This window comes from Mytilus edulis, chromosome 4 (genome assembly GCF_963676685.1).
Source record: "Mytilus edulis chromosome 4, xbMytEdul2.2, whole genome shotgun sequence".
In the NCBI taxonomy this organism is placed as follows: Eukaryota; Metazoa; Mollusca; class Bivalvia; order Mytilida; family Mytilidae; genus Mytilus; species Mytilus edulis.
In genome coordinates, this window is record NC_092347.1 from 56,169,931 (window position 1) to 56,188,224 (window position 18,294).

General features: G+C 29.9%; 1 protein-coding gene across 31 annotated transcripts in view; it reads right to left on the reverse strand.

The window, feature by feature from the left end:
• Window positions 1–17,505, reverse strand: part of LOC139519999 (leucine-rich repeat-containing protein 49-like) — an 85,013-nt gene extending 67,508 nt beyond the window's left edge. For 12 of the 31 annotated variants that reach the window (XM_071312357.1, XM_071312350.1, XM_071312346.1 and 9 more), the window contains exons 1-4: window positions 17,283–17,496; window positions 14,597–14,692; window positions 9,768–9,903; window positions 8,866–8,886 (exon numbers count right to left, since the gene is read on the reverse strand). In XM_071312357.1, coding sequence (XP_071168458.1) covers window positions 8,866–8,886; window positions 9,768–9,903; window positions 14,597–14,692; window positions 17,283–17,324 — 295 coding nt within the window. In that variant the 5' untranslated portion in view covers window positions 17,325–17,496. Of the gene's footprint in view, window positions 1–291; window positions 2,092–5,482; window positions 5,601–8,865; window positions 8,887–9,767; window positions 9,904–14,596; window positions 14,693–17,282 lie in introns of those variants that run through there. The other 19 variants (XM_071312363.1, XM_071312362.1, XM_071312341.1 and 16 more) reach the window with 12 other exon arrangements.
• Between the last annotated feature and the right edge of the window lie 789 nt (window positions 17,506–18,294).

Genomic DNA, 18,294 nt, shown 5'->3' on the forward strand with positions numbered 1-18,294 from the left:
CAAAAGTACACTAAATTATTCTTATTATGCTTTATTAGTGCATTTTTTAAATAATAAACAGACTTGTTTGGATTTTTTTGGTTTATTTTTATGCTGTCTCATCGATAAATACTGCAGACCCTTTACAAATTGTGAAAATGTAGTCAACTTATATTAGGAAGTTTTACATAGATGCAAAATCATTGGCTGTAATTTAAGCCTTTTATACATTTAATATTATACAGAAATTTCCTCGTCAGAAAATACCTAAAGTTTCAATTATAGATGCACCTGAGTCAAAGTAAACATTACCTCCACTCAAACTGGCGGGATGTTTCATCCAGACCACAAAATAGGACATAGGAATCACAGAATCACGTCTCTCCCGACGTAAATTCATTTTAATTAACAAGATCAACTTTTATTTACATTCCATTGTAATCGGTCTTGAAAAAATCTCCTCAGGTTTTGTTTTTAAATCCAATATGTTTACATTGTGTATTAATATGAACAAAAAACTGCAATTCCCAGTACAAATTTCATCAATACTTCTATTATCCGAAGGTAAATTTGAATGTGGACTCAACAGATGTATATATCACACATTCTTATACAAGAAGACAAAGCACACTTCCTTGGTCTACTTTAAGCGATGCTGAAATGATGACCTAAGATCTTATATAACTTCTGTCATTGTTACATATAATGCTGACACGGCTTTATGTATAATTATTATACTCCACAGTAATAGTATTGTCATTTATACAAAGTATCAAATTTACTTCCTAATTTAATCACATCACTCTAAGACTTCCATATGACACAGTTTACAATATGCCAAGTACAAGTTACTAATATTCCACTTATTTCATGTAAAACATGCACTTTTATCATCACTGAAATGCAATTCTAAATTCCAAACTTCCAATTTTTTCTCACTTCCATTACTTAAGTTTTGACAACAATAAACCGATCCATATTTCTCATTCCCACCAATCTTTACACGATCTATTGATCTATGCAATCAAACCTTTATGAATTCCAATAGATAGCTTTTATCACTTGTATGACATGTACTGTCTCTTTAAATTATCAACCGTACAACAATCTCTCCTTAAAACTCGTAAAAGTTTGATTTTCAATAAGCATTTCATAGGAACAATATCGGTATGCACTTAGTATCTGAAATTATTCTGCGACTTGATGGTGCTTATAAAACTTCAAATCAATATTATAATTCACAATTAACACTATGTCCAGAGTTAATATTCATTATCCATTTAATTAAAACGAAATATTTGATACCAAGGTCTTCAAATTTACATATATTACAAGAATTATTCCATATCAATATGAATCAACAAATTAAGTAGCTACTACATTGGTTTCATGCAATCATTGGAGCATAAATTTTCTTTTTAAACTGACTGAACCTATTGAGTATTTCTCAAAGCAAATTTCACTTTTTTTTAATATAAAAGTTAATCAATGTGTAATTTTGCACTTCCTTTCATTGAAAATTGCATACACCTGTAATTTCATTTTCAACAAAAAAACTGTCAGTTCAGATTTGATCAAGCTACAAAAAAAAAGGTATTTTGAATGGCTTCTCTAACCGTAACATCAGTACTATAATAACATCAGTAGTAATTCAGTACTATTACTTCGATCACATCATGCTGTGATGCAAAGTCATCTATTTGAAATATTCCAAGTATCTACGGATTTAAGCAATTTAGTATCAAAAGAAGGACTTGATACAACGTAATCCTGATCTTCATCCAATTTCAAATGAAATCAATCATAATCCTGATCTTCATCGAATTTCAAATGAAATCAATCAACTTCAAATATGTTAACTTTTTTTATGTTAAAAACTTAATTCCACAAGATAATATTTGTGTTCAATTTGTTTTTAAGTCACTAGAATTTTCATTTGATACATCAATAGTTTATTAATCCATAGTATCATTAAAAGTATCAACTATGCATGTGTGATTTCATGCAAATCATGTCCTTAATAAAAGTGTACATTATTACTCAAAAACTTTTTTATAGACTAGCCTAATACAGACACTCTCCAAGTTAATCCATCGGAACTGCAAGATTAAATATTCATAATTGACTTCAAAAAGAATTTAAATTTAAAAGACACATTATACTTACAATTCAAATTTAAAATTTTGAGTCAAGGATTTTAAAAAATCTTTAAAAGTTTAAAGTTTACTTACCTTAAAGGGTTTGTTTAAATTTAATGTTTAAAATTTTGCTACTTTGAGTTTGATATCTTTTTCAAAAAACAAATTGTTAACCATAACTACTTTGTCTTACAGGTCACTCTCAAAACTTTCTATTGGTTCAATTCATCATAAAATATTCATTTTGTGTCTTCAAGACTTGTTTTTTCTAATGATGTCTTTCTAGTTACAGCTCTTAAATGTTTAATGAAAATAAGTGAATTTTTAATTTTGTGTCAAAGAAAAGAGTAACATACTTTAAAGTAAGACAGAACTTTTTTGGAATTTGTCATCATAAAATTCAATTTTTCTTCAGACCATCTTTCCTAAATATTTGGCAAAATAAGTCAAAATTAGATTTCTGATTTTGAGGAAAATTAAGCACTATAAAAGGGACATTCTTCAATTTCTTCAATAAGAAAAATTATATGCAGCCAACAGTTATAAGATATTATTAGATTAGTTACACTGTTTTGCACTGGTCTAGATCTGTCAATCACTTCAGGTATATTACACCAGAAATTATATGTTTGTGCAAGTTTAAAAGTAGGTAATATTTGAATGTGTGTCAGTGGGTTTTGGAAGTAGGTCATATTTGGCAGTAAAGTCAGTGGGACATGAGAAGTAGGTCATATTTGAATGCGTGTCAGTGGATATTTGGAAGAAGGTCTTATTTGGTAGTAAAGTCAGTGGGAAATAAGAAGTAGGTCATATTTGTATGTGTGTTTGTGGGTACAATGTATTGAAATTCATATTTGAATGTATGTTAGTGGTTATTGAGAAGTAAAACATATTTGAATAAGCCTTCAAACATGTATGATGTTTAACCCTGTCTCATTCCGTCTTTGGTTCACGACTGTCTTATTTGTTGTATTTTATTAGTTTTCTCATTTGAATTGTTTAATATTTTCATGTCAGGGCCTTTATAGCCGACTATAAGGTGTGTTTTTTTTTTCTCATTGTTGAAGGCTGTATGGTTGTGTAAAGTTGCTTACATCCACTTCTTTGAACTTTGATGGATAGTGTCTCATTGCAAATCATACCACATCTTCTTCTTTTCATATAACAGACTTGAAGAGCAAAAATTAAAATAGACAAGCTTGACCGTACAATAGTTTCTTTTCAGCACTCAACCCTCCCTTTTGACCCATCATAAGTTTGAAATGGCTAACTAGACATTCTGAAATAAATTTGGTCATAAAATTAAATACTTTCAATCAATGTAACAGTACAATGATTGACACCTCAAATCAGTATGTGTTGTTTTATCATCAATTCTTAACATAGTATGTTTCTCTAAAGATCAAATTCATCTTATTCAATAAAAGATATTGAATATTCTGTCAAAACTGTATTAGGATGGTATTATTTTCCAAATAAATGCATGTATAGATAAATATTATCTACATGTATAACTTTTTTCAATATATATTGTAATCTTTTAAATCTCAAGACATGAGTAAATGCTTGACTAGCCAATAATCATTTCATACAGAATGATGTATTGTATAATTTTTTTTACAAAACCAATGTTTTAAAGCTGGTGAATATATGATAAAAAGAGATGTGTTCTATTGTCAATGAGACAACTAACTATCCATTAAAGACCAGAAAAGACAATGATGTAAATATCATCAAATAAAAATTATGTCTATTTCATTGGTAATAATTTCATATGATTGTGTTTACCGGTACAGTAAAAACAAATCTATATTTTACTAAGATTATCATGTTTACTAATCATGCAATTCAGAGCTTGAGGTGAATATGTCATATTTGAGTATTACTTGTTATAAATAATACATGTTTTAAAAATATTATACGGCATTCATATCTTATAATTCTGGATTAGGGATTAAGGTATTTTCTTCACCTATAAAAGATTATATGATGTTTAATTGTCAGTCAAATAACAGAGAAATAGCACTTGTAGACTTATAAACCATTTCTTTTTGTATAACCTATAAGATATATTTGTCTAATAATTTTCCTAAATATTTAATTCTTTACCTTAAAAGACATGTATAACTAAAGTAAATGGTATTAAAATGTAAAGACAGGAAGCACAATTTGGATATTTTTTACAGCTATTAAAGAAAAATCTTGATGACGATAGGACTAGTGCTACTAGGATATGTCCTGCGAAGGCACTGGTTTTTTGATATTACAGAAAATCATGCATGTACACGCCTAATAGAACACCATGAGTTATATCAAAAAAAGACATATTAGAAAATTGAAAACAATAATAATTGAATTGCATAAATGGCGCTCTCCTGGATTTATTTTCATCAGGTAAGTTAGAAGTGCAAAGTTTTACATGATTTTATTATTGTACCAATGGGCAAGGACAGTAAAAGTCAATTTAAGATTTTGCCCCTTTGGATTTAGGCAAGTGAGTTTAGAATAGACAAGTTGATCGTATTATTTGCAACTTTTCAAAAATATGGATATTGATTATATGGAATCATGGATGGAAACCATTCATGAATCTTAATCTGGGATCTAGTATATTACATTACTGTGGATATTAATTTATTTTCGTGGGTAACAATTTTCATGGAATGAGGAAAACTTGCATTGTGTGGATATTAAATTTCGTGGTGTTGGCAAAGTCTGCATACGTTCATTTAGTAAATTTGTAATTTGTTGAACCCTTGTTCCCATGAAATCCACAAAAATTGGTATCCAACGAATATTAATGAATCCACAGTATACAAAAGATCCAATTTTCATTTCATTTCTACCTTAATTTTTTGAACTGATAACCAATTTTACTATTCCAAACTTAAATAAACTGATAATAATATCAATATTTTCACAACAAACTTTTCTTTAGATACAATCAAATCAATATATAGCACATTTACTTTAAATGGGTCATTCAATCTAGAATAAACATTTTATAAACTTTTAGTCAAAGAATCAAGATATTGGTCTGAATGAATTATTTTCATTTACATATAAAAAGAAAGCAGACAAGATAATGTGTTTTTAAGTCATTTTGTTATTTCGAACACCTGATAGTCAAGATTCAATTATACTCAACATTTTTAAAAACAAGCAAAATCATTTAAATAACAAACTTCAAAAAGAAGTCACCGCTTCAACTTATAATAATGACTCAAAATCATAACTGCTGAAAATATAATCTACTAGTGATTATAATGAGTTTATGGATCATTATCCCACAAAATTATACTTTGAATTTAATTCCCAACAAATTTTAGTTTAAAAAACAAATCTAAATAGCTTAAACCATTTACCAGGCATCAGACAATATTTTCTGAATCCATAAATGCGTCCTGGGCTACTTTCCTCCATCCCGAAGGCCCAACAGTATCATAAATTTGTTACGCCATTATAAAATTGTATGGTCTCTTTGTTTTGTTTATAATACATATTTTTAAAGTTTTAAATATTATCATCCATGGCCTAGTTTAAAACACTTTAATAGTTTACTATTTTTATTATGTCTGAGACTTTTCTATAGAAAATAATCACAGTCTTTTGACTAATAAATTGACAGGAATGACTTAATAGGATTATACTCGTTTTTAAATCTGTTTTTATTATTAGATGATATATTTCATACAACATTACAAGAGATTTACAATTAAAAGGTGTCTTAAAATTGAATAGATCCATTATACATTGTAAAGGTTTTGAAATATAGTTTCTAAATAATACACTTGACACATATGTTTTCTTCTGACTTATTAACAAAGGATAATATTTTCTGAAAGGTAGGGGTGAAATTTTGTATAAAACTAAATTGAAATTTTTCATAATTATATTTTGGTTCTAAAAAAACCCACCAAATTTAAATGAACATGACAAACAAACATCATTGCTTAATCTCAACCACTTAATTCAGAACCAACACATTGTTGTAATTGGTTTATTATTGGACTAAAATCAAGACTCACAAGTGACAACTAACTATTTGTGGAAATTACAGGAGGCGGGAAAAAAAATATACATGCGTTTACGCTAACCGTACCTACCCTAATTTTTAGTGCCTACCTTATTAACACTTTTTATGCCATTTTTGAACAAACACTGTTAAAGTCAGACAGATTCTGTAGTAGTAAACAGCTAAAAAAAAGTTTGTAAAATTGATATTACCTACCTACCCTATTTTTCCAGGCATGTTTGTGGAAACTAATGTTCAACATCTGCAATTTTTATAAGAGATTTGTTTTGTCATCCCCACTGGTCACTGTGAATTATTGGACAATAAAGCAATATTTAAGGACAATAACTCCAATAAGGAGCACTAGATGACTGACAGTTTTGATGTAAATGGCCAGCAGGAAGAATTCAACATTCTCAACATTTCGGCCCCAGTAATTTTCTCTATTCATAATTTTTTCAGGTTTTACAGGTATAATACATAACTTTCATTTTACCACAATATTCTGTTTTTCACCATGTCTGAGTGCCATGCTAGTTAGCTGGCAGGGTCATCATACAAATTTTTAAAATAATAACCCCAGATTGCTAGAAGTTTGGTTAAACTTAACCCAGTAGTTTCAGAGGAGAAGATTTTTATACAAGAAAATGACGACAATGACTTACATCAAGTTTAAGAAAAGCTTGTGATCCCTTGGGTCAGTTGAGATAAAAATGAAAGTTTAGAAAAAGATTTATAATGCAATACCAATTTACTGCACAAAATGTTCAAATGGTTAAATTGTCAATGAGATAGTAGTCAGCTTTTGAAGTGGCCAGTTGTTCTGAATTTACAAGAAATATTTGCCACTGGACAAAAAAACACACAACATCAGTCAATCAAAGTTTGGAGTTAACTATGTACAATAGCAAGTTTAATCCAGTTTTGATAAAGATTAAAAGATGTTTAAGTGATGACTGTCCCACATTTCAAACATAGGAAACTTTCATAACAAATCCTTTACTATAAGCAAATAGAAATCATTTTTTTGCAAGAGATTCAACCACCATTTTTAATTCTAAACAAGCATATATTTTGGCAAATTGCCCTTTAAATGCTTCTTTTAGTTTAAATTTTCAAATTTTAAAGTAATAAAATACAAAATAAAAAAATCTGCAGTTTCCTGTTACACATTCAGCAGTGCAGAATTTAAGCATAGTGCCAACAAATACTAATAAAACACTCTGTAAGATATATATTTAACATTGACATTATGCTTTGAACACCACAGTCCTCATATGAAGAGAATATTTTGAAATGTGATAAATCTATCCCTTTTCTTTACAAAATACCAAACAAACTTTTCTTAACTCAAACCTAAAAGGGTATCCTAACCTTTAGAAATTAACCCTTACTTTAAAAATCCATCGCCCTCCTTTTTTACGATCATTTCTTTTTCAATGATCTTAGATATCACACTGTACTGTACATGTTTATTCTGAAAACTATTGTGATTTATTCATCAAGGCAAAAATGTGACAGTATCAAGTTAACAATCATAAAACTATCATTCATAATTTCAGTAGTGATTTTCCTTTAAAAAAATTTGTGATAAAATTATTTTTTTGTGATCAAATTAATTAGATCTTGCATTTTTACCAGTAATGAGTGTTTCACAATAGTAAGTGTATTCATTACTTTCTGAATTTACAGTTTATCAGAAAGAACTCACAGTAGATATGTAATGATCGAAGGCCTTAAAAATGAAACTTGTATCAATCCCAAATATATCAAATGTAATCATTTATACACATATCATTTTTTTTTCCAATTTATGTTATGGGGTTAAAGTATAAATCAATGCATAAAATTAAGAACTTTAAGGCACAAAAAGTGGTGAACACTGCAAGATAAAAAAGTTTGAAAAATATGCAAGTATACCAAGTGTAGATAGCAACATGCTGTTACAGAGAGTTATAAAATAAATCTACTTCATTAATTTTGTTAAGAGGATTTTCATGTCAATGGAGATAACCCAAGTTCAATGTCATGCAAACTTTTTCACCCTTCAGAAAATTTGTGAGATTTCAAGGGATATAACCCAAATGTATTGTCATGTCAAGGGAGATAACCCAAGTCTATTGTCATGCTACACTGTACCATCAAGAAAATTAGTGGAATGTCAAGGGAAATAACTCATATTTGTTACCATGCTACACCTCATCTAGAAAATTAAAGCAATGTCAAGGGAAATAACCCATATGTGTTACCATGCTACACCTCATCTAGAAAATTAGTGAAATGTCAAGTGAAATGTCAAGTGAAATAATCCATATTTGTTACCATGCTACACTTCATCTAGAAAATTAGCACAATGTCAAGGGAAATAACCCATATTTGTTACCATGCTACACTTCATCTAGAAAATTAGTACAATGTCAAGGGAAATAACCCATATTTGTTACCATGCTACACTTCATCTAGAAAATTAGTACAATGTCAAGGGAAATAACCCATATTTGTTACCATGCTACACTTCATCAAGAAAATTAGTACAATGTAAGGGAAATAACCCGTATTAGTTACCATACTACACTTCATCTAGAAAATTAGTGCAATGTAAAGGGAGATAGCTCAATTTTATTGTTAAAGAATTCGTGCCATCTTAAGGGAGATAACCCAAGTTTATTGTCATGCTACACTTCACCATCTAAAAAATTAGTGCAAACTACAACAAAAGAAATCAAATCTTACCAGTTGGTTTTTGATCTGAACCTGTAGTTTAAATAAGTATCATTATAGCCTAAATGATTGTAGTTTCATTTTCATTCATGGATATTAGGGACATGAGAAATTACATCCATAAAAAGTTATTCACAGCTATTTTATACATAAATTTAAATCATGTTAGATTCAACTCCTGTTTGAAAATTTCCTCATTTGAAAACCTTACTTTAGTTTCAGCAATCGTTTTTTTTGTATTTTACTGGTTTTTTTGGTAGTTTTCGGCTAGTATTGTGTCATTTAAGAGATAAGATTACACATTTCAATTTCCCTTTAAATCTAGCTTCATTGACGGGTGTACACTGAGCTTCAAGAGGTCACTAACAAAATTTAAAAAAACAATGGACCCTCAACCAATGTCAAGGTCAAACTAAAACAGATCCATACATGTATGTTCAATTCATATCCAATATTTCCAATCTTTTGTAGATGACAATTACATTCCGCAATATAAAACAACATTTCAGGGATATTTGTCTATTATAAACAAATGTATAGTCAGTAATGACAGTATAATCCCAATGATGAACTTAAGATTATCACACACTAGTAGAGGTCAAGGTCATGCAATACCTAAAACTGACATAAAGTCCAAAAAATATTGTTTACTCAGTGATCTTATAATTTATATAAATACAATAGTTTGCCTTTGCAGAATATGATATGGTTTATACTGAGGAATGCTAATGACTTGTACCTAAATAAGAAGTGCAGTAAAATGAAAGGTGTACATGTCTACCACCACAAATAAACATAAAATTCTACAAAATTATTCACTAATAAAATTGTTCTAAATGAAACTATCAATACTAGTAACTACTTGTTTCTTCTAAATTCTTTTTTTCTCAATTCTGTTGATCATTTCTTTTTACCTGCAAATTGATTCAACGCGAAATCCGGTGTACCTTGGTGAGTGTAGCGCTTCATGTTTACATCACTGGGTAGTATCTGAGTTGGACGAAATATCACTTGGTCTTGAGGCTGAACAGTGCTCTTATCAAACTGTTGCTAAAAAAGATCAAGGTTAAAAGGTCAAATGTGATCAAAATATCATGCTGTACAAACTTGTATTCTAAGTTTCTGTTTGTTATTTGATATGCATATATACATACATGTATATTGTACTGTCTGAAAATTAAAAAACTAAAAATAATTTGTGTGTTTATTTTTAGTTCTTCTTAAGGAGTCACTTGTATTTTTAGGTACATGTAACTTATCATTTCATTTTCTTGTAATTCATTGAATTTTCAGTTTATGACATGTTCTTTTACCTCTTAAATATCCTTATTTTATGCATTTCTTATACAGAACTACAGATAAAATAATGGTAGACTGTCAGAAATATAAAAATGTCATGATATTTAAAATAACAGATGATCAAATTACAGATATTTCCCTAAAACAGCTGAACAACATATTGATATGACTACATTGGCCATGCATAGATGTATATATTTTTTAAACATTGTGCTGCTATAAATTGAGTCAACAGTGCTATAAGGGAAGTAACTCAGATAAAAACTATGAATCCACTACCAATTAATTTGTATATATAAAATATCTGCAACTTCTAATGTAAAAATATAAAAAATTGTTCTAGATATTTCACTGCAAGGGAAAAGTATATATTTAGTCAATTCGTATAAAATTATTTTAAAGTTAAGACAATGACCCGAATTAATACAAGATTAAAAAAAAAACAGTTTAGTATCTTGATATAAAAAAGGAGGGAAAAAAAGGTAGGAAAAATAGGTATTGAAAAATCCACTATAATTTTAAAGTGTGTAAATGGATTTGATGGGGAGACAGGGTCAACCAGGAGATACCTCAGTCCTCATGTCTTTCTGATTAACAGAAATTCGGTTTATTTTCACCCTCATATTTGAATAATTACTCTCCATTCCTAAAACATATACATTGGGTAAATGTACATTGTATATACATATATATATATATATATATATATATATTATAAAGGGAGAGAGGAAAAAAACTTATAATTGAATATTATGTTGCTTTAGTACACTTATTTAACTATTTAACATACCAACTGCATATTAAAATTTTAACTTCAAAAAGATTAAAACTAGTCTTTTACAGTACCACTACCTACGGATCTACATATATGCATTTTTTTAATTTCTTTTAATTTGAAATTATTGCAAAAAGCAATCATTATCAAATTAAAAGTAAATCATATAAGTTCCATCAAGTGCCTTTACAGTGAAATGTTAAAAGTTCATTCAGCTACTAAATCTTATGATTTAAAGAATAAAATAAAAGTAAATGGTTTAAATTGAGTTAAAGGACATTAGAGATAAACATTAATACATGCATGTATGACAGCTACCAGCTACAAATGTACATGTACAGCAGATGAAAAAAAAATAGATATTAAAATGGTCAATTTACAGACTTCAAGTTGTCAATAAATTAAACAGATGAAATAATATCTGATACAAAATTCTTAATAGAGTAACCAAACTGAATATTTTATATATCATTTCAATTGTAATGTGATATGGTTTATCTTAAATAAATGTACAACATCTGTTATGCTATAGCTCTTATCATATGTCTTTTAAGTGTGTTAGCATGTCAAACAAGTGAAACTGCGAGCTACTGCTCACTGATGATACCCCCGCCGCAAGTGGATAATATTAATAGTGTAAAAATATGCAAGTGTTCGGTAAACAGGAAGTTGTCGAGTGATGAATCTGAAAACGCATCACACGGTATAGCTGACTTATAAAAATCCTGAAACCAAATTTCAGAAATCCTTGTATTGTAGTTCCTGAGAAAAATGTGACGAAAATTTTTAACTTGGTTATCATGTGTAAAATCATACAAGTGTTCGGTAAACAGGAAGTAGTCGAGTGATGAATCTGAAAACGCATCACACGGTATAGCTGACTTATATAAATCCTGAAACCAAATTTCAGAAATCCTTGTATTGTAGTTCCTGAGAAAAATGTGACGAAAGTTTTCAACTTGGCTATCAAGTGTAAAATCATACAAGTGTTCGGTAAACAGGAAGTTGTCGAGTGATGAATCTGAAAACGCATCACACGGTATAGCTGACTTATATAAATCCTGAAACCAAATTTCAAAAATCCTTGTATTGTAGTTCCTGAGAAAAATGTGACGAAAATTTTCAACTTGGCTATCATGTGTAAAATCAGACAAGTGTTCGGTAAACAGGAAGTTGTCAAGTGATGAATCTGAAAACGCATCACAAGGTGTGGCTGACATATATAAATGTTGATACCAAATTACAGAAAGGGTGGATGTGTAGTTCCTGAGAAAAATGTGACGAAAGTTTCATGGGACGGACTGACTGACTGACGGACGGACTGATGGACGGACGGACTGACAGACAGAGGTAAAACAGTATACCCCCCCTTTTTTAAAGCGGGGGTATTTTAAAGCGGGGGTATAATTAAATGATTATTTTAAAAGTTGATATTGAAAAAAATTCTGAAGTACACTTGATTGAAACAGAGGAATATTTCTATGAGTCTGTTCTTACCTTATTTCTCATTGTCTTATTTTACAGTTCAAATCACAAACAGATTCACCTCTAACAAAATGTCAAAACTTCAAAGTTACAGCATAATTTTGTCCAATTTTTCATTTGTAATGAATTTCTTACATGAACTAATAATCTTAATTGTTTTTAGCTGAATAATTAAATCAAACTTTGCAGCTGTAAGAAAAAAATCTAATTTAAAACTCCCATTGTATATATGTTCTTCTCATGTTAACTTTAAATACTTTATGTCATTCAAACAAACCTACATGTATTTTATTACCATCGACCAAAGTATTACAAAGTTGTACATTTTATGTTGGAAGCTCAAAATGACAATGCATAAATAAAATATTATTAAACTATAGCTAACTTTATGTTTTACTTGTATGATTTGATAGTTTATCTGACCTAAAAAATAAAAGAGTTTGAATCAACATTAAAAATACATTAATAATTTAAATGGAAATACTCTTTAGTTTACTTACTCATATAGAATGATTTATTAAGCATTTATTTAATCTACATGTATTGAATCTAGCTATTTCTATACTTAATTCATGCATGTATAAAAACATTTAAGTTTTTTTGAGATTTTAATATCTTCTTTATTTCGCATCTGTTTGTTTGTTTACTTTGCATAACTGCATTTATATAAATATAAATTATTTAATTAATTATATAAAAACAGAAATATCAGCAAATAGGATTCATACCTGGATTAAGCATGACTGTCATTCGATTACACTTGAGAATAAGGATAGGTCTTTTTTTCATAAATTGCAATGAACTTACATTATGTAAATGAAAGGGTAATTTGTCAACCTACTGACTCAGATGAGATTTGTATACATTCAGTCATTGTGTAATATATGTATAAGGACCAAGTGTCCATGAAAGATGTTCTCACTATATATACAGCTTAAAAATTTAGTTTTACATTTTTTGTAGATATCATGGCCACCAACCACAGAACAAATCTGTACCACCTTACAGTTAAACAAGACAGTGTTGTCCTGTAAATTTTATGTTTTTGTTATTGCTGCATGAATTTTGCCTAAATGAACAGAAGCCAATATCAGTGTTTTGAAAGGCACTCGCAAGAAGGCATGACTGGATAGCAGCAGAAGTTTAAATTATCTAGCTAGTAGTTACAACAAGCTCTTTTAAAAGCAGTACTAGTAACTATTGTTTAACCCGTGCGTTTGTTGCCTAAATTGAAACATCAAATTACTGGTGAGAGCCAAGCATTTTTTGAGAATTTTATCTTTTTCAGGTAAAAGTTGGGAATTAACTTTTTACACCTCCATCTGAATCATCTTCAATTTATTGTTCAGGAGAAAATTATTAATCATGTGTTGTTGTTACATTTGTATTTCAAAATCCAAAGGGCCATAAATCAATAACTACAAGCTTAAGCTTAATATAATTAGTCAACCTAATTCTGTATTCAAATTAAAAGTGTAATTGTTTCGAATTTTAGAAGATTATTTTAAGTCATTGTTAATAAATTCAAACAAAAAGAGAAACATAATATAAATAAATAATAGATGGACTAAAGTAACAATTTACAGATCTTCCATCTTATGGAGAGGCAAAACACTTTTCTTAAAAGTTATATTTAGTAGCAATTGAGATGAAAATATCAAATCCTGCAGTTTGGAATTTACAGGAAAGAAGCTTTGTTTTTACTCTGAGTATTTCATGGTCATTGGTATAATATTTTACCATGGTATCAATTTGGTTTTAACCCAAATTTGTAGATGAGTTTTAAAAACAAAAGTGACATTTCTGTGTTATTCATGTGAATAATTTGACTTGGTGATGATCACATTAACAATAACTAACATTCTTATATATATATATATATATGGTACATATAATATCTCAATGCAGATTTAACCTGAGATCACAATTATTAAACCTCACATTTTTCTATTCTTAAAAATCACAATAATAAATGGGCACACATGTACAATATTTTTTTGAATTTCCAGTACTACACTTTTTTACAGTCGAGTGTTGTCCCCGTCTCTTTACAGAGATCAATGACAGCCAAGAGCTGCTAAATGTACATACACATAAAATCAGTACATACATTTTGAATGTAAGTCCTAAAAACACCTGACTTACATGTAGTAAACTTCTTTTTTATTGAGATATAAAACTTACTGTGTGTCTTGAGAAAAGCGAACTTTGTGAGTTACCACTACTAACTGTAGGAACTATTTGTAAGGAGGCTAATGAGTTAGTTGTATGTATGTTAGTCTGCAATAAAATAAAACTTTTTGTTAATCATTAAAAACACTTCAAATTAATATAAGCAGCAACACAACCAACAAAAAATGACAAAAGAGTGTGTGAGTATTTTTTTTTTGTAGTCTCATCCAAACCTATAGTCCTCTTAAGTCTTAACCATATGTTAATGGCTGTTTTTGTTTTCATGTTTTAGAAATTTGATACAATGTATTGACTTGAGTTAATGACGGACATGATTGACAAAAACACAAGGTTGACTGCAGATGTGAATAGTTTTGGAATTCTGCAGGTCTTTATATTTGGAACAATCTACATCAAGTATGACAAAATGAATGAATTAAGCTTACATTTTGTAAAACAACACGTTCTTTATACAAAAACATCTTTTCTTAGAAATTCTTTATTCTTTTTTTTTTAAGCTTGTCCAGCTTGTTGTTCAAGGACCATTTTTCGCATAATATAGGCTGTTAGAATTGTTGAGGGAGGGTAGGAGGGGTCCTCAGCAGATCCCGAAATCCCAGGCTTAGAAACATGAAATCCTGAGGTTCCGAATTTAAAGAAATTTAAATCCCGACATCCCAAAATTCGAAAAAAGAATTCCCAGATCTGGAAAGGATCAATCCTGAAATCACGAGCTTAAAAATCCCACAACCTCGACTTCCTGCCCCCCCTCATTGTTTAGTTTAAGTAAAATTATCAATACTCATAATCTTATGTCCTATCATAATAATCTTATACTTCTAATTACTAATAATAACAAGTGCAATTCGCTTGTGTCTCATTTATATACATATTGCTTTAATTTAGCATATAAAATATAATAATCTGAGAAAGAAAAAAAATCTTCATTGGCACTATCAGAAAAACAAATCAAAATCTTATAGAATTAGGATTTTTTACTTATCGTTGCTACAAAAAATGTACTTTGGATAGGTTTTTACTGACATAATATGAGTAGGAGGTTATTTCTTTTGGCTGTGACATGACGGAGAGCTAATGGGTGGTTTTCCTTAATTGGAATATGTTGCAGATTTAATGTTCATCATAACAAATGGACAAAAATGGCCGTATTTACTCTTCTTCTTCTTCCAAGTAAGGAACTGAATTCATACTGAATGTGTATGATCCCGCAAACACTTTGCACAGTGCCCGAGATTATTACCCCTCAGGAGTACTGACTATAACCAGCATGACAAGTTAGGTTGGAACAGTTTTAAGCTAATAATTTAAAGACTGGCATCCACTAGCTATATAAAATTTTAATGCATTAAGCGTTCAGAAATATAAAATCTTTTGGGTATTTTGATGGGCATTTAACACAAAAGTGCATATGATGCTCCTAAATAGTACTATAACTAAGCATAATGTTGGATGATAAATCTGCTCATATGCTGTTGTTAATGACATGAGAGGGGATAGGAGGGGTCCTGATCCTGAAATCCCGGATTTAAAAAAACGAATTCCCGATGTCCCGAATTTAAATAAAGTAAATCCTGATGTCCCGAAATCCGAAAAAAACGATTCCTGGATCCCGAAATCCCGAGCTTAAAAACACCTGATCCTGGAGTCCCGATAAAGGTCCTATCCCCCCTCTGACATGAAGGGACTTAATGGATAATCGAAAATACCAGAATTGAAAGTACATTCCAATCCATTAAGGATTGGAAGTGTCTGGGCGTACCAGCATGTGGGTATGAATAGTCAAATTGCCGTTCATAGACTACATTGTACGCGTACCCACATCCAGTTTTATAATAAAATGGCATCAGATCGGGAATGAAACGTGAAATATATAGGGAATTTGTCGCAATTAGTGAATAAATTGATTACACTCAAAAGTTTTATAAATATTTATACATGTATATAGGTAGGTGAACAGTTTTTCTAAATTAATATTATAAATATTCTTAAAAAAATTAAAAAGAGAGTGATAAACATGTGGAGAAGACATTTCCAAGTTATCATGAATAAAGAGTGAACTTTCAACAATTTGTTCAAAACTATCAGTTGCTTAATTTAATACAATTGTATAAAACAAACTCAGAGGCTGCAGCTGCAGAGAAAAGAACTGGAAACACAAAAATTAAAACAGAATTAAACATGTTAAAGTTTAACTGTATTCCTGTATTCACGGAAGCAAACAATTTCAAAAAAATTCGACTGGAAAATGGCTTAATACAAGGTAATTGTTTTAAATGTATTTTTAAAATCGAATTCCCCGAAATCACGAAATCACCATATTATCAATAATTTCTGTTTATATTTCATGTTTCATTCCCAATCCGTTGGCAATTTATTAAACCGGATGTGGGAACATGTAGCCTACGAATAGCAATTTGACTTTTCGTACCCACATGCAAGTACATGCAGACACTGCCGAACTATAAACTGCATTAAAATTATCTACATGTAGTCTATAGACTATAGCACCTTTCAAAGATTTTCTATAATAATGCCACAATTTGAGAGCTAAGAGAATCACCAAACTTTTAAACGGTAGTGAAAGTCCTTAGTTGACAAATGTTGAAAAATTTGTGTTATTTATTACATATTTTATTGCTTGTGTGAAATTATGTTTCGACTGTCGTAGTACTCGTACCTCTCTTGTTAGAGTCAATCGACTTCTAGGTTTGTTGTACATTACTGTCAACAAATAAAATGAGTGTCGGTAGCGTGGTCACTTTCTCAAATAAGCCATTATACATTTTGACTTTACACTGGATTGAAAAAGTTTAAAATGAGTTAAGTTTAAATGTTTGTGTCCTTAGACACCAATTTAATGCCGCCATCTTGAATCATAGGAAGCCATCGACGTACGCATGGGTAAAAGGAAACAGGTACTTGTTTTGATTTCTCCTAATAAAAGAGCACCGCACCAAAGGGTCTCATTAATAATGGACATTAATGATCGTTAATTAAACAGTCTGTGGAACTGAGGACAGGGGCACTTGAGGTCATTTGTTGTGTTTAATGTTTTGGTTTATTTTTATTTTTCATGTAAATTTTAAGATTCATTACAAAAAAAAAATATTTATAGCATAAATAAAATTGAGAATGGCAATGGGGAATGTGTGCCAAAAAGACAACAACCCGACTCATATTACACATTTTTGAAACATAGATTTAATGCAGCAAAAAATGCTACATGTATTTGTTATTTCTGATATGTATTACAGCAAATATTATATTACATTTTTTGCCTGTCATATTATAATAATAATTTTTACTTGTATTTTAATAGAATAAATCAATAATTATATATTTATCTTTTTTCTTTTTAGCACTCTCTTTGTCTACTGATACATATAAGACCCCAGGGGCGTAGCTACCCGGAAGCACGACAGCACGTGCATCCACGTCGTTTTCAATTAAAAAAAAAAAAAAGCACGAGAGGAGAGAGAGAGATGAGTTGGTCAATCGGAATCGGACATAGTGGTGCATGTATTATCTAAGACTGTTATGATTAGGATATTTGTTTTACGTTCGGAGCATATTTGTGACTTTTCATCTATCCCGGATATTAGTTTGACAACCTAGTTACAAGTGTTCGAGTCATGCAGAAAAAGATCGTAGCTCCCTATTCGCTAACACGCACTTATGTGCACATTGAT